Source organism: Colobus angolensis, unplaced genomic scaffold, assembly GCF_000951035.1.
Source record: "Colobus angolensis palliatus isolate OR3802 unplaced genomic scaffold, Cang.pa_1.0 Scaffold179, whole genome shotgun sequence".
NCBI classification, from domain to species: domain Eukaryota; kingdom Metazoa; phylum Chordata; class Mammalia; order Primates; family Cercopithecidae; genus Colobus; species Colobus angolensis.
In genome coordinates this window covers 4751500-4769045 of record NW_012114921.1, presented here as the reverse complement: position 1 = coordinate 4769045, position 17546 = coordinate 4751500, and the positions used below count along the sequence as shown (strand labels likewise).

Below are 17546 nucleotides of genomic sequence, written 5' to 3'. Positions count from 1 at the left end.
CATTGGTTAAATTCAATTTCTTCTTGAGACACAAGTTTCCTTCTGTATTTCTGAGGTAATGTTTTTATTATTTCTGCAGTATCTGGTGGACCCTGATACATCAACAAATCTGGTGATTTACTTCCCTTAGAATGTTGTGAAATTACAGAAGAGTGAGATGGTAGCCCTGCTGATCTCAAAGCTTCTGACACATTGGGTTTAGGATTGTCTCTTCTGTCAGGAAACCTTATTAATGGAGTGTGTGGTTTGACTACCTGAACGACCCTACTGGCAGACGCCATCTTGCTGCCCATCTGGAGCACTTTTATATGAGCTGCTTTAGTCTTTCGTAGATAAGGTCAACATATGTGTCATCTCAGTATTGGCTAAGATTTTCCTCATAGGCCAAGTGTCTTGACTATTTCAAATGTTATAACACCGAATCTTAATTCTATGGAGAGCTTTTCTTTCTCTCTCTCTCTCTCTTTTGCAAGCATTTGACTAGGTTGGGTTCAGAACATTAAGTTTTGACCAACATTCTATAGATTGTGATTTCAATGTCTGCCTGGTTTTCCAAGACACTGTCAGGCTATTCAAATCTGTTCTGCATGTGTGCCACCCAATGGGCGGTCTGGGACCAGGGCCATGGACTATTCTTAGTTCAGTTCTCAAAGTTTATGGCATATTGCTTAGGGTCAGATCTATGCATGTGATGCCCAGGGATGAGTCTGGGCATTCACAAACAACTTTACCACTATCTCGAGCTTCTCCATCACCACCATCTCCCTTGGTATTTTTCATTTCCCTGAGGCCCATATTTTAGGTTTTCCAGCCAGAAATCTCAGGCTTTATTTGCCTTTCTCTGACACACACTTGCTGCAACTACTGCATCTGCATCTGGGACCGATTGGTGAAAGGGCAGAAAATGTAGTGGAGATTCACCCATACTCTTGACACCCCCGCTCCTCCAATCAGAGAGAAGCTTCCCCCATGTCTATGGGCCTCCACTGTTAATGCTGCCACTCTCAGGGGGCCCCTTCCTACTCCTTGAGGTGAAATAGAGGTTTCTCTTGGATGCCCACCTCTGGACTTTTAACGACCTGCGGCAAGGTGGGGGGATGCCAGAGTGGAAAAGGGAGGTGAATTCTGCCTATTCAGTGGCCCTCTAAAGTTTGTTCTTCTCCATTCTGGCTGCCACTATTTGCTTTTTGGCACCATGCATCTGCTCTATGCACCCTGTGCAGGTTCTCTAGCTGCTCCATCTTGGATATTTTACTTATTTAAAGAAGAGTTCCAGTTAATGAAGGAATAATAGACTAAGAAGTCAGCATTTTTTAAAAATTTAACATCACCAAATCTTATCACTAGAAGTAGAATAATCAAACACTATATGCCCCAGATTAGATGTAATAGAAAGTACATATGAGTTGGTCTTGCTTAAAACAATTGAACCTGAATTTAATTAAGCCTTTAGCGCTACATGCCAGCTTCTAGGAATTATGAGGCCTGAGAACAAGTGACACCACGAAGAACTATCCGCTAAATCCAGGTTGTGAGATATCCAGGAGCACAAATAACCTTTTTCTTTAATAAACAAATAGCATTAAAAAAAGGAAAAACAGTTATAGAATGGAGAGACTTTAGAAACACAACAAATAAAGGGGGGATAAGTAATAGTACTCACGAGATTCTTAAGGAGATTCAATTAGACGAGCAATGTGAAGTGCTTTCACAGTGCCTGACAAATGGTAAATGGAAACGATTACTACCTTGTGCCACCTCTCAGAGGCTCAGTCTCCTTTTGTTTGTAACACACTAGGAGATGACAGCCTGCCCCTATCTTAACAGTTAAGGAATTCAGCCCCTTTAGGCCTCCATCACTCTGCACCTGTCGAGAAGGTGGCCTTGGCAGTATCTGCTGCAGTGTGCACAGTTGGTCGGTAGATGGCAGCTCAGGCCAGTTTATCTGGAGCTTTGGACCCAGGAAGAGCTAGTCCTGTTTTTGTTGTAAGAAGCTAGGTCCTACTTGACCCATCAGACAGTATTCACCTTCTCTTCCTAGATAGGAGGCATAAAGCTAAAGGAAGAGAATTGGTGGAGCTTTTTTTTTTTGAGACGGAGTCGCTCTGTCATCCAGGCTGGAGAACTGGTGGAGCTTTTTAGATAAAATAAGGGCTAGCAGTTTGCTGAGAATTCCTCATCTGCTGGGCAGAGAGGTATTCTTCAGACCCATTAGACCAGGGCTTGGGCACTTCCTGGCCAGCTGTCCCCAAACTCTGTTTCTCATCTTGTGAATCCCATTGCCTGCTGCCTCATCCTGAATCACTGGTGTGCAGGTACAACCTGGCTTAGCTTCTCTTCCCATCAAACTGAGGGAATTAACACCTACACACTCATCCACACCTGGCGTAATATGTCTTTGAGGGAAAGTTTGCAGAAAGAGTAAATAAGTGAATGCATTATTGATCTTCAGTTATATATATCTCTTCCTAAGTAGACCAGTAAATTCTAGGACAGGGTGTACACATTTTCTTTTTGTTTCAGCCTAGGAGGGAGTCTGGGTAGTGATGAATAGTGCAAGCCTGGAACTAGGTTGCTCAGCTTCAACTCCCAGTTCCTCCATCTGCTTGCTGCATGCCCTTGGCAAGTGCCTGCTTCTCCACCTGCAAACTGGATACTAATAGTACCTCTCTTGTTGTACTGTGGTAAGAAATAAGCAAATGCATTCAAAGTGCCTAGGAAATTGCTTGACATATTGTAGGCACCCAGTACATGTTAATTGCCATCTGAAGCTTTCCTTGCTTCAGGAAAGATTTAATGAACTTACAAAAATGTATTCAAGGAAGAAATGTAAAAGGCCTAGTGTGGTTGCCTGGTAGAGGGAATGGCTCTCAAGAAATAGCTCCTTCTCCTCCTCCTTGTACTGCTTGTTGTTACTGTTAGCATCATTGATTGTTTAAGGATGCCTAAGGTAAATCTCGCCAAGCTCCATGAGTCATGAGTGCTGTTTTGTCCACCTTTGTCCAACCTCAGACCCAGCAGTGGCCTCTGTAGTTGTCTGCGTGGTGCTGGGGACAGCACATTCAGAACTGAAGGATCCTCTTCACAGTGGTCCAGGGAGCAGAATGAAGGTAGGGACTGCCAGAGCTAATTTTACTCCTTTTCCTTTCTGGTTTGAGAGTGTGAGGTGCTTTTAGGGCATCATCTGAGAGTCACTGCTGAACCTTGGGACTGTTGTACAGGTCAAAAGGGTTCTCGTATGGAGGTCGTCTGAACTCTAGGAAGTGCAGGAGCAGGACAAGGGATGGTTATGATCTTACCTGATCTCACCCATGTTTTTCTGCCTATCAGCTTGGAGGAATGGGAGTGTGACAGGTGGCCACTAGGTGGCGTTATCAATGTGAAGAAATCAGGGGTGTGTTAAGTACATCATCTGCCCCGTACAGTAGAGTGGAAGAGCAGATAAACGCCTATTAGAGAAAATAAAGCTTCTCATATAAATGCTTCCCAGCCATCTGGCAAGATTTTGGGTGGAAATGGAGACTAACCCAGGAGAATGTGCATGGTGTGTGTACATGAATATTTAAGAAAACTGGAGGAGAAGGAGGAAAAATCAAGCCCACCTGATTGGCCTCTGCCCACCTGTTCAGTCCTAACTCTTAAGGCCCCTCCCCCGGCTCCCCCATGAGATGTGCCAAGCCACCTGCAGGACACCTTTGTGCCTTAACTCTACTACACCCTCCACCTGGAATGCTCTTCTTCATTTCTTTCTCTGAACAGTTAAGGGGTTTCCTTCCTCTAGAAGCCTCCTCTGATTTATCCTCCCCTAGGCAGAACTGGTTTGTAGCTTCTTTGTGCCCCACAGTCTCTACATGTCCTACAAGTCTTTTCCACTTAATGGACTTAGATGTTTACCACTGAGTGGGAGTTTCCTGGCTTGGAGTTGGTGGGAAGATCTCGGCTGCTTCTATCCAGTCCTGACCTGACATGTATGGAAAGGCTTTCCTGCCCACAGCTTCCCCACCCCTTTGTGGGGCTCCAGTGCTCTTCCTCTGCCTCAGGTTGAGAATGTCCTAGAATGCTGAAAGTTTGTTCACACTGGGTAAGCAGTGTGGACAGGGCTGCCTCCATAACTTGCACAGCCCATTACAAACATAGGACCTTGTTCAAAAATTAAGTGTTTCAAGATGGCAACAGCAGAGCATTAAACCAAGAGTGGGCCTTTCTGAATGCAGGGCCTTGTGTGACTACACAGGTCACATGCCCTTGGAGCCAGCCCTAAATTTGGAGTTGAGCAAAGTCTCAGTGAGCCTTATGTCTGTGGAGGGGTCACCTTCTGGCCACTCAAAAGGTGGTTGTCCATCTTCAGATGTTAATGTATGAAGCCTGTCGCATCAGAAACTCCCTTACTCCTGAACTTTAAGATGTAAGATCAATGGCCTAGAACTTGGAGTTACGTAAATCTGGACTGATTCTGATTCTATCACTTAATAGTGCAAACCATCTCTGGGTCTTATAAAGCTCATCTACAAAATGGAAGGTAATAATACCTACCATGAATTTTGTTGTAGGTTCAAATGAGATTAAATGTAGGAAGTGCTGGGTCTGCAGCCCACATCTGTCGTGTCTACTGAACACAATGCTTGTCCTCAGAAGCATCTGATTAGAGAGAACAGGGCAGATGTTGGGCCTAACAGTTGGGTGGTACTTGCTCAGTGAGGTGGGTCACCATGTGATGAAGCCCCAGTGAGCTCCTCCTGAGTGCTGTGTGGTCTCAGGCAGCATCAACTGAGTCAGGCAAGAACTAAAGGAGGGAACTAGGGAGACCTGGAGAAGCTTTCAGATAACAGCATCACCATGGGGAGATCCATTCATCATTTATCCAACAAACATGTATACAAGGTTCCTGTGCCAGGTACCAGGGATACGGTGGTAAACAAAATAGGTGGGGTCCCACCCCTGTGTCATCTTTAATGCTTGTGATTATTGTGTCCTGTTCTCTTGGATGCATCCCTTGCTAACCAATAAGCGACCAGCGTTTATTAGGTGCCTACTGTGCTGTAGGATATGAGATTTCAGTAGATGTTGGGAGACTCCTTCAACCCTTTTGGATCGAAATGAACGAAGGCTGTGTGCTTTCATTCCCAGCAGCTAACACCTGGGAGTCTTCATAGGCAGGCTGTCCTCAGGCTGCCAGAGCTCATTTTTCCTGAGTGCACGGACAGCTAGAAGTGCCTGGGTAAAGACAGTCCCAGGAGCAGCCCTTAACTGATGACTGGCAGGTGCAGAGGTGTCAAAAGTCCAGCTGTCTGCCCCCAGGTGGAAAACTCCCAGGTGTGACTTAGATTGTTTCCACAACTCTCCTGCAGGACTTAGCCAAAATTATTCTCCTGAAACTTTGCTGGATTTCACACCTGTGATCGGCCCTTTTTCCTGTCCCTCATCTCTATTTGTGTACCCATATTCTCTAGGACCACTTCCTAATAACCTACTTTCAGACACATCCTCATCTCAGGATCTGTTGGTGGGGAACTCCCTGACCCACAATGGAAAGAGGAGAAAAATGGAGGTAGCAGTTGTTCCTGGTCTATGTGTTACTACAAACAGTGAAGCAATGGGCCAGGAGTCAGTCATTATGAATACTAAAGTACTACTTGGCGAATTATTTTTGCTATAAATTAGCATACATTCAGAATTGTCCCTGTAACGTGATCTCTCTCTCTTGTTTGCATTCTGAGATGCTTTATGAGTGGGGAAAAAGAAGAGGTGCTCCTGCCTGCTGGGATTTGCAGATCACCGCCACCCTCGTCATCGCCAATCTAGGCACACCTATGGGAGTGGGTCCTGCATCAAACATCAACCATTATGGGTTTTGCAGTGTGGAAAAAGTGGAGACATGCTGGATTGGAGCCCCAGGAAATTTTGGCTTCATGCCTCCTGGACTTGGTTTCCACAAGTGGGGCTCGGAGGCCCAGGCTCCCCCAGGTCCACATGAAAAACACGCCTTCCTCTCATCTAATCTTTTCTCACTAAATCCACCTCTTCCAGGAAATTTTCTCGGATTCCTTCCTCTGTTCACTCAGCCCTTCCTGAGTTCTTCTTTGGCACCGTGGAAAGTGGGTTTTGTTGGAGCTACTTTCTTAGCACTCGGGTACTCCCCCTCTACTCCGCCCCCAAGCCAGCTGGAGGCTGAGTTTTTAGCCCAAATCACAGGCTGATAGAGGACATTAGGAACCTTAGCCATGGGCAGGACGTGGGGGCTGGGGCTGGTCCTGCTGTCACAGAATCATGGCTATGGGCAGGTGATGAGCTTGTGTTCCCCAGAGCATGGTTCTCCTCACCACCAAACCCATGTCAGCTGAGTGTGGACACCAGGGCACTTGTGCCCATCTCACTGCCATGTTATCACCTTGCCCTGCTTGTTCCTCTAGCCCCTCTGCCTGGACTGATGCCTCCAGGGTCTGGACTGGACTCTTGGGTGTTGATGGGATTCTGCTGCCAACAGAATTCTGCTCCTGCACCATCCAGTCTGCACCGTCACACTCCGTAGTGTTGGAGCCCTGGCTGCTGTAAAACTGGCAATGTCTCAGCCCCCAGACTGAACTCAAGCTAATGGAGCCTCTTGAGTCCACTGGGTGGGCCTCAGGCCACCTCTTTGAGATTTCTGGGTTCCAGCAAGCTTGGATGCTGAGGCTTCTGGAATAGTGACACAGAGCACATGTTCCTTAGTATCACAGAGTCTGTTTTCTGAATCTTTCTAGATGCCCTGATTGAGTGGTGATGCTTATAAGCAAAGGGTCCTGTCTTACATCTTTAAGTATTCTGAGGCTGCTTAGGCTGGGATCTTGTGCTCATTAAATGGCTGTTGACTGTAATTCCTCCTCCAGACCTTGTCAAGGGCCTGGCTATGGCATTTATTCATGCAATCATCCATTCTCTACTCATCCATCCACTCAGTCATATAATAAATATCTGAATCTGAAGGAATGACTCAATTTCCTCTATTCTTATATCCTAGGTTGTTACCCTAAGAACTTAGATATTCATCAGAAGGAATTTCAAAGCTCTACTGAGTCTTGGCCCAGTTAACGGGTACAATTCCTAAGCCTGGTAGTCCTGGGAGTGGGTGTATTTTGAAAGCTCTACATACAATGGCAGCTTCTGATGTCCTTTAGGACAGGATGGGCTTGCAGATTACAGGGCAAATAGGAGAATGCTTCTGTTCTTCTCCTTGGGTTTAAGGCTGCATTGCTCCTGAGAGGTGATATTCGTCCTTGCAAGGTGTTTGCGTGTATCTCCACATACATGTTTTGGATTCTTGAAAGGATGAAGAATGTATTTGCGACTCCATTGTCCATGAGACATTGGAAGGGGGCTGGTCTGGGGGTGGGAAATGGGGCCCACCCTGGGGTTATTTCAGACCGATTAATTCAGGCTTGAGAAATTAATTGCTAGATTGCCTGATGGGGGTAGGGGTGGGCTCTTGTGTATGGATGGAGTTTTCCAGCGTCTGGCGAGAGACTTCTAGTGTGAAGTTTGGAAGGAGAGCCTCCCACAGAGGTGACTATGAGGACCACATCAGGGTGGGATGTGACCAAGCGGGAAGCCTCCGTAAGACGTTTAACTTCTTAGATGCTTCTCTGGATATGGGAAAGAAACAGTGGTATTCACTTTTAAGATCTTTTCCCTCCTATGTTGTAATTTTCTCCACAGCCTCTGATGGATCAGCAAAGTCCTAATCACCTACATAACTTTGAGGGCAGGATTTTAGCGGGACCTGAGGACCTGGGGCCGGCGGGGAAGGAGAGGCCCTGGTTCTTACCTATTCCTCCTTCCTGAGGGCCTTGCACAGCGCAGCAGCTTTGCGAGGAGAGTGGCTGAGGTGGGGGTGGGGGGAGGGGGGAGCGGGCAGCCCAATTTGGAAGGGCACAGGCGACAAGGCCCTCTTTCTCAAATACATCAGAGGGAGTGGGCTCTTCAGGGAAAGCAAAAGCTGACCTTAGGGTGACCCATGGCTGAGAAGCTGTTTTGGGTACTGGGAAACACACAGGAAATGAGACAGCCTCTTTGGCCTGGAGGAGCTCACACCCAAGAATGATCCAGTCTTGAAAAGGGCGTATGCATGGCAGCTGCTTAGGGAGTGCCTTTCCAGAGGGGAACGAGCAGCAAGAGTTTATTTCAGCTGGGCTCAAGGCAGCAGCTTGTGCAAAGGCCCATGTGGGCCAAAGTCTAGAAACAACTGTGGGCTGGTGCCTGACCCATGCAGCAGACTGTGGCTATGTGTGGAGGAGAAGAGGCACTGATTGAGGGTTTTGTCATTGATTGAGGGTCTCTGAAGTGCCAGGCTCAGTGGCTTATTCTGTATAGTATAAAGGATAGTGTAGTTGGCAGTGGCTCTCAAGCCTGATGGGGCATCAGAATCACCCGGGAACCTGTTAGAATTGCAAATTAAAAGGCTGCACCCAGACCCACTGATTCAGAAATTCTGGGGGTGGAACCTAGCAATCTGTGTTTTAATAAGACTTCTGGGTGATTTAGATGCAACCCAAAGTTCGAGAACCACTGGTGTAGTGGAAACAGTACTAGACTTTGGAAGGTGGGGTGGGCTAGTGAGAGAGGGAGGTGTGAGGGGGACGACTCACATTGGGGAAAGTTGCTGTGTTCTGAGTCACGGGCTACATTACTTGCATGTTCTTTTAAGTGCTCTGAGCAGTGACTGGGGGTGGGGGTTCTATATCACCATACTCTCAACGTAGATGGAAAATCCAAGGCTTACAGGGGTTAAATGACTTGCCAAAGATCACACAGTACTAGAGCTGCGTTCTGCACCCAATTTGGCTTGATTCCTAGAGTGAGATTGTCAGTGCCTCTTGGGACCACTGACCCACCTTTGTGCAATGGTCTGGGCAGCAAGATCTGGAGAACCCAGGGGGACCTGGGTGGAAGGAAGGGCCCCAAAGCTTGTAGCTCCTTCTCTGAGGACCTGGTGGTGACCAGTCCTGAGGCTGATGAGCAAGAAATGAGGACTTCTGTTCTAATTCCTGCCCTCAAAGGACAATTATTTGAATTTCTTGATCTCGGCTCACTGCAAGCTCCGCCTCCTGGGTTCCCGCCATTCTCCTGCCTCAGCCTCCTGAGTAGCTGGGACCACAGGTGCCCACCACCTCGCCCGGCTAGTTTTTTGTATTTTTTAGTAGAGATGGGGTTTCACCGGGTTAGCCAGGACGGTCTCGATCTCCAGACCTTGTGATCCACCCATCTCGGCCTCCCAAAGTGCTGGGATTACAGGCTTGAGCCACCGCGCCCGGCCCTAATTATTTGAATTTTCATAAGGTTTGCCATTCACACCAGGGAGCTGGGCTTAGCACATGTACTCTTTCAAGAGACCAGCTGTTGTCCCTGACTGCTAGGGCTGATAGGTTAAACATGAGGTTAAGTGGGAAAAGCAGGGTGAAAAATGACCTGTATGCTGTGACGACAACACCTTAAATAAAAAACAACATTAAGAACACATAGAGGGGGGGAAAGCCCAAAGGAATTTTCTTCCTTTCTTGTTTCCTAAGGTGTATTATGTAGTTACAATTATTTGTATGATGAATATACAGTCATTTATTTTTAAAGTGCAACCGCTCACATCCTTTGTGGAAGGCAGTGGCATGGTGGATGACTCTGTGTGCACAGTGGTGGGGTAAGGCTCTCTCCTCTGGGAGGGTTGGGTTCCATGGCCCCTTCAGCCTGTCCCTGAATGAGGGCAGCAGTGGGATGGGGAGCCATGCCGCACTAGTGATATCAGAGGAGTTGTGATATTTATTCCTCTCATGCAGGTGCAAGGTCAAGCTTCAGGGTCATAGAGACCCTCTGAACATCCCTCTTGACAGAGCTGCAGCCTGGAGGGCTTAAGAGGGACCCTGGGGCCTAGGGCTGAGTTCTCTCCTAGGTCATCCTGATAAGCAGCCAGCAGGGAAGCACAAACCCAGGATGGCTTGGGGGCTGGGACAGGTAAGAGGAAGCCTCTCTCTCCAAGCAAAGGCCACCAGACACCTGTAAACACAAAATAGTCTTTATTTGTCAACGAAGGCTACACGGGATCACTTCTGGTTTTGTTTTTATGCTTTTTTTTTTTTTTTCCTAGAAGGTATCTACATCTGCATTTATTTACAGCCTTGTTGGTATTTACACAGTCAAGATACAGTGTTAGAAACACAAAAGTGTTGAGAAAAAAACTTCTCAAAATTAGTTCCAGACTTCAGGAAAATGATTTCCACATGGTAAGGCCAGAGTCTCCAGTGTTGTCATCCAGAGGCAGCTTGGTACAGACTCCTTTTGCTGAAGCTGCTAGTTCAGAGGTCCTCAGAACAACAGGTGGATTTATAAAAGTGGAATTCTGGTGTTGGATGAATCCAGGGCTGCTGGGCCACTGCCAGACACCTGCGGCTCAGCTCCTGCCAGGACGGCTGAGCCTGCTCCAGGCTGAGTCCTCCTTTGGCTGTTCGCCCTCAGAATAAATCACATTTTCTTGGGGACCAGGAGGTCACCTAGTACCTTGCCTTTGGCATTCCAGAGGGGGTAAGAAACACAACATTGGCCCTTGCCTGGGCCTTCCCACATTCAGATCTTCCACATTCGTAATGAAACCTAAGAGTCACCACTGTCTGGGGCAGTCAAGCACACAAGGATGGTTTTTGCGAATGTAAAGGTTGGAGAGGATAAGGTTTGTCTCTATCACCTCAGCAATGAGTCTTTAAAATGAGTTTGCTGTTTTTGGAAGGTTAAATGAAAGGGCCTTGAACTGCAGAGTTCTTTTTTAATTCCCTTTCCTCCAATAAAATATAGACAAGTGTACAAACCTAGCTGGGAATGATGTGCCTTAAATAGAGAGGTTTTTGTTCTAACAAGGACCCCAAGGGAAAGCAGAGACTGGGTTCTTTCTGGGATCCCTCAGGAGATGTGTCCCTGGGCCAGGACCGGCTCCTGGGCTTAATGGCTGCCAGGAGGACTGGAGAATCGCCTGGACTTTGAGCAGTGGATGCTCAAATCCCCAAGCCTGATACCCTGCTGAGAGCTCGAAAGCTCATTCCTCCTGGGCAGAAAGCTCAGCATCACCGCCCTCACCATGTGGCCACCACAAATACAAGACTGCCAGTGGCAGAACTGCATTCTAAGATTTCACATTGAAATCTTAGATTCCATTTGCATCATGGAAATCCCTGCCATCTATAAAGGTGATACTTTAAAGTCGCAGCTGAGAAGATGTGTTTTTCTTCTTTTTTCAAATTCTGATTCTTTGTTCCGTGTCCACAAAACACTGCCCCGTCTGCCCTGCCATCATCTTCTGTGCCTCCTCCTGGGGTTTTTGGACACACACCTCCTGGCCATTCTCACCCTCAGTTTCTTTGGGATTGTTTCCAATCCTCTCTCCCTAAGTAGAAATCAGGCACTGGTATATGGTCCTTGGGTTAATTCTCAGCCAACAATTCTGAGAGATGAGGGTCAGAAGCTGACAAGGGAGTAATTTACTGGCATGCCTTCCCGTTCCTCCAGTTGTCCTAGCTCTGCCCTCCAGCAATGTCTGTTTGGAGTGTGGGGGGTAGGGTAAAAAAGAAATCTCATCCTACAAAGAACAAAGTTGGGGAATCAGCAAAGTCCTATTTAAGGTGGTGGCAGAGGGGCTGAGGATGTGGGACCAGTTGGCAGCTGTGTGGGGTAGGAGAGAAGGCAGGAACTGTAGCATCATACCCCTGGCAGGTGAGGGAGGCCTGGTCACTCTATCGAATGAACAGATTTGGTTGGTGAGTGTCAAAAGGGCCGGTGTTCTCAGTGTGGGAGTTGATGCTTGGAGTCTATTATGTAGGCATAGGGTTAGGCCTTCAAACTCACCCTTGCCATGGGGTTGGGACTGCTGGTCTCAGCAGGAGGACAGCTTGGGAAGGGAGGCACTGAGTCACCTGCAGCTCAAATGGAAACCAACTCAAAAGGGCCAAGGCCAGAAGCACTCCCTTCAATACAACAGCACTAATGTGACGGTGAGGTGCATAACACTGCCTATGCCACCGCTGAGATCCTTTTTCTAAAGCTTTGGGATCCTTCAACTTCTCTCCCCACAGAAGCTGGGCTGCTGTGGTGGTACATAGCCCAGGAAAAATATAAGATCCTTTAAAGAAACAAACACTCAGGCCAGGCGCAGTGGCTCACACCTGTAACCCCAGCACCTTGGGAGGCCAAGGTGGATTGCCTGAGGCCAGGAGTTTGAGATCAGCCTGGGCCACATAGTGAGACCTCATCTCTATGAAAAAAAAAAAAAAAGAAATGAAATACCCAATAATTCTCTGTTTTTGATCCGTAAAAGTCCACCCTATCCCTTTGGGGAAGGGCTGTGGAGGAGGGACAGGGCATGGGGGAAGCCTAGGGAGCTGGTTCCCGTGGACCACAAGCCATCCCTGACCTCTGAGCAGACATCCCCAGCAGGTCTTCACTGATACTGGGCAGCCAGGATGGGACTGATGAACTGGGCAGGAGCACTTTGCCCAAGGACCTTTGGTAGGAAGAATACATTTTGAGATGCGTAAGTCCCTTCTGGAGAACAAAAAGCTTGTGTTCTTCAGGCCGAACTGTTTTCCATCTCATCCAAGAATGATCCTGCCAGATGGGAGCCCCCATCTCCAGCTCATGCCTCCCACAGCAGGCCTGCGGAGCACTGTATCTGACTTAGTAGAGCTCTGGATCCAGGGGCAATGGGCAACCAGTGGACAAACAGGCCAAGGCGCACTGCTGCGGCAGCGTGACTTTTGTTTTTGGAAACAGGAAGAGCACTTAGCGAAACACATCCTCTAATCCCAGTGGGATGACATAAGGCGAAATCTCCTCTCCTCGAGAAGTTTTGGATGCCTCCCTCTGCCAGGCAGAACCCAGACTACATGCTGCTCCAATCCTCATGCAGTCAGAGACCTTCTCAGTTTCATTAACTCGTGTAATATTCTGAAGACTCCGTGAGTAAGGCTATAGAGGTGCCATGAGCTTATCAGTCCAACAAGGTTTCCACAGGGAATAGCTCAGACTCAGAATTCATTTTCCACACTTAATGTAAATGTAACCCATAAAAGTTCCATTTTCTAAGAAGCCCAGCTTAAAAGGAAGCATTTGGCTTCCCCTCCCATCTCCCAGAGCCTCCTGTGAGTGGTAACGACAATGGTAATTAGGCGGATGAACCAGGAATGGAATCCTTGAACAAGGGGCTCCCAGCTCTGGCTGTGACTCCCCCTGCCCTCACTGCTCCCCCGCCTGCTGGCTGCTGCCTCAGCTTGGGTGTGCTCTTCGGGTCTGGGCTGTCCCTGCTCCTGCAAGGGCTCAGGCCTCTCCCTGACGACACAGGCACAGGTCTTCACAGGAACCACACCAGCCTGGCCTCCCAGATCCACGGGTACCCACCTTGGGAACTGCCCTGCTCCTGGTGGGGTTGTATGACACGGGCAGGCCACACCACATCAGCTCTTCCCTCCTTTCTTCCTGCCACTAAAAAACACACTGGCTGGGCTTCTCTAGAGGGGAAGCTGATTCAGAACTTCAGGAATTTCCTGGAAGCCCATCCTGCCCCAGTCCAGCTCTGTGATCAGCTTGTACATGGAGGCAGATGGGACTTCGGGAGCTGGTTAGAAGGATGCTTGGCTCATGCCTTCCTCTCTTTGGCTGGCTTTTTTTCTTAAGCATTTTTTCCAGAATCAAAGGCCACCAAGCACCTCCCTCCACATTCCTACGTCTCAGTGGCGGCGGCTGAGCAGTGGAGGGAAGATACTCAAAGTCACAGAGAGAGGGCTTTGCCTCGGAAGGCAGGCTGCTGCCCTTGCCACCACTGCCATCCCTTTGCCGTGGGTGGCCTTCCCTTCCGTGGACATGGTGCCTACATTGAGGGCTTGCTGTGCAGTGCTGGTTCTCACATCTGGCTTTGGGAGAGAGGAGGAGATGAACAGGAACATCATGGAGGACCAATCAGTCACAGGCATCCTGGGTGCTTTCCCTCCCGGGAGGATGGGGCTCTGAGCCCAGGACGTTATGTCACCGGTCTGGGGGAAAGGACCTGGGAGACAGTTTCTCTATCCCAGCATGGGGGTGGCACCAACAACTACACGGGATTTGCAAAAGGGGTAGGGGGCTTCATTTAGCATCAAAATAGAAAGCTTGGACAGGAGTTGGGGCAGCTTAAAAAAAGGTGCTGAACAACACCATGAAATTCCCTGGAGCAAGATGAAGTCATCTGCGATCCTCTGGAGGCACAGAACACGGTGAGAAGAAATCCACCACTCTTCTGCAGAAGCCCTGCCAAGGAGCCTCTGGTCCTATAGACCCTCCTCCCAGGCCCCCTTGGAAGGGGCATTGTACTGGCCCATCACTCCCTTTACTCCTGCCTGACCCCAATAGAAGAAGAAAGGGTTGCACATGAGACAAGTTAGCACAGACATTCATGTCCCACATCACACTGGGTATCTAGGGACAGACGAGGAGACACCCCAGGAGATGCGTCTCAGAGAGGAGATACATACCCCAAACGACAAGGAAAAAATCCTCGAGGAAAAAGGGAACAAAAGACAATAAAGTTTTCATTGTGATCACACTACAGAAAAAAATACCTTCTGTTCTTTGCAAAAAATTTGTGAAGGCCAAATTTGTGTTTTTCTTTTCTAAAAAAAAGGAAGTTGCATGAGTTACAATGCAACCAGTATCTTTTTGTTTCTGCACTTGTTAAAAAATCATTTTTTTTTTTTTTAAAGTACAACACAGTCAGGTATGTGGCCACAAAAGAGTAGCTGTCTTTGGCAAGAAGTCCAGGCCTTGGCCCTCTCTGTCACCTCCGGCCCATCTCGCTCTGTCTCATGAAGTGGATGTTGTTGGCGCTGTCCGACAGTTCCGGGTACTGCTCGACAGAGATCACGAAAAAGCCGTCGTAGCCTTGCACCCGCCCTGTGCTCAGCACCTGCTGCTTCTCCCCCTCTGTCCAGGCCCGCAGGCCTTCCTCCCCTTCCCGCAGTCTCTGCTGCTCACGGGCCCATGCCTGGCGCACGGCTCTCTGCCGGGCCAGCTCCAGGACCCGCACCTTCTCCTCGTCCAATGTTGTCCCGTAGCGTGTGTTCAAGCACAGTGCCCCGTACTGGAGCTGGATGTCTGTGTAGCGTCTAGTCCTGCCATTAAGCACTGTGTTGATCTGGGACACAGTGACGTTGATCCCATTCTCCAGCGTTCGCCGCCCCCCACTGAGGCCCAGGATGGCCAGGTCACCTTCTGAAGGCCCTGGTTTCACAAAGTAATGGGTGTCCACCCCATCAATGGTGAAGTGCAGGTTCTCTAGGTTGTGGGCATTGTTCAAGATGGCAGCAACCCTTCGCCCATCCTCGTTGGCCACACTGATGATGTCTGTGGTCACTCGGCCATCCTTCAAGGCAAACTTGACCCCCTTGCCAAAGATTGAGCCACTAGATGCAAACTTCTTGGTCTTTGGGGCCTGCTGGCAGCTGGTGATTGTGGAGCCATAGAGCTGGTCAAAGCGTTCTAAGGTAACGAAGGCCTTGAGCTGCTTCTGTACTTCACACTGTACCCCGAGGACAGACTGATGGGGAAGGAGAGTGAGAGAGAGAATAAGACAAAGGGGAAAAAACCCTGAGAACCTGGAAAATCAGCTTAAATAATGAAGTCAAAACCACACATATTTATTAACCTATGGCATGTAGCTCTACCGCCGACCACCCCAACATCCAGGTGGTCACCAGAAGATCAGAACATCTGCTGACCTTCATCCATCCATTCACCCACCCTTCTTTTTAGAAACTGTTCAGGGGGCATGTAATCTGTGCCAGGTCCTTTTCTGAGCACTGGAGACACAAAAATGAATCAGACATCATTCTTGCTCTTAAAGAACTCATCATTTAGTGGGGAAAGACAGATATGAAAACAATAATTGCAATCAAATGTGATCACTGATGGCCTAAGAGAGGAACTAGTAATAGCTATAGCTAACATTTGTTGATGTTTGAGCCAAATAATTACCACTCATTATCTTAGTGATCTTCACAATAACTTTATATGGGAGGTGCTGTCATGATTCCACTTTCGTGTCTAAGGAAACCAAGGCTCAAAGAAGTTGTCACTGCCTCACAGTCATACAACTAATAACAAGTCAACATGCAAGCCTGTCCAATTCTAGAGGTTCAGTTTCAAGGGCTGCTGGAGAAGGAAGGAGCAAACAAAGCTGAGACGAATCTTGGCCTGAAGGAGGAGGTGGGGTTTGAGGACAGGCTCAGGCTCGAGCTGGGACCTGAAGGATGGGTGGGAGTGGTAGGGTGCCATCAGACGGAGGATTGGCAAGAAATGCATTCTTGGCAAGAAGGCATAACATGGTGAGAGGCAGTGACTGATATTAACCCTTCCACCCTGCTTCACTGCTCTCCACTGCATTTACATCTGATTTCCAAGGAAGGCCTCTGCCCCACCGTGCTTCGTTGGGGCTCCCGGGGTGCCCCTCCTCTTGGCTGCTTTGGGGGACAGGTTGGGCCCTGCTAGCTTGGCGTATCATCTACCTGTCCCTTCTGTAGCTCAGGGAGCTTGGAGAAGCCACACTCAGGAAGGCTCCAGGGCCTAAGCAGCGAGTTAGGGAAATGGCTTTAGCAATAGGCCCATCGGCTTCTCACTGAAATTAAGTCCTCTTTATAATTAATAGAACCCTGTCTGTGAACAATTATTTCCTAGAGTTTCACGAAAGCTGGAGTGCTCAACAACAAAGATCTCCGATGCTTGCCAAGGGCAGAAATCAATAATTCATTGATAGGCGAGGTTGGCAGACAGGCAGTCAGAGACTGGGGCTCTCTGGAGTGCAGAAGGGAGCCTCGTGAGGGAGGAGGAGCTGTGCTGCAGTGCTCAGCCCTGGGAAGAGCAAATGCCAGGATATCTGGGCAGGGCCTGGGGGTGGTGGGAACTGGAGAGGCTGGGCAGCAGAAAGACAATGGGCTCTGGGACCAGGCAGACTTGGGTTCTGCATCAAATTCTGCTGCTTTCAAACCCTGGTCCCCTAATCTGTAAAATCGGGAAATGTCTGGGCTGTTTACTTCTTTCAGCCATTTATTTATTTATCAAAAATGTTCCATGCATCCACTGTTTGCTATCCTGTATGCTGGGTACTATATGAGACCTAGCACTTAGCCTCTTGGGGCTCATAATCTAGTGAGAGACAAGAAAGAGGCATTAAAATACAGTGTGGGAAGTGCCACCAGCGTACAGAGGTGCAGAATCCCATTCTCCAGGGTCTGGTAGGAGATAGCCATGCTGAGGCCTAAAGGAATCAGTCTGGAGTAAGAAATGTGGATGTGAAGGTTTCTGACCACCAGCAGCAAGCCATCTGGCGACCTGCTTTCCTCCTTAGTCTGTCATCCCCTGGGCAAGCATCCCTTGAAGGCTTAGTCTCTGCCTGATTCATCCCTGCGTTCACTGGGCACAGCATGGGGATTGGCACAGAATCAGGTTCTCATAGAGAATTTATGAATGGATTGGGTTTGTGGGGAGGGGAGAAATGAGCAAATGAATGCCTG

The 17546-nt window shown here is 48.5% G+C and overlaps 1 protein-coding gene and 1 pseudogene across 1 annotated transcript in view; both read right to left on the bottom strand.

Moving 5' to 3' along the window:
• Positions 1-5: 5 nt before the first annotated feature.
• Positions 6-293, bottom strand: LOC105509642 (annotated as a pseudogene).
• Positions 294-10023: 9730 nt separating this feature from the next.
• TENM4 (teneurin transmembrane protein 4) overlaps positions 10024-17546 on the bottom strand; it is a 787916-nt gene continuing 780393 nt past the window's right edge. The window contains exon 34 of the mRNA XM_011938905.1: positions 10024-15574. Within this exon, the coding sequence (XP_011794295.1) occupies positions 14816-15574 (759 nt within the window). The 3' untranslated portion in view covers positions 10024-14815. The remainder of the gene's footprint in view (positions 15575-17546) is intronic.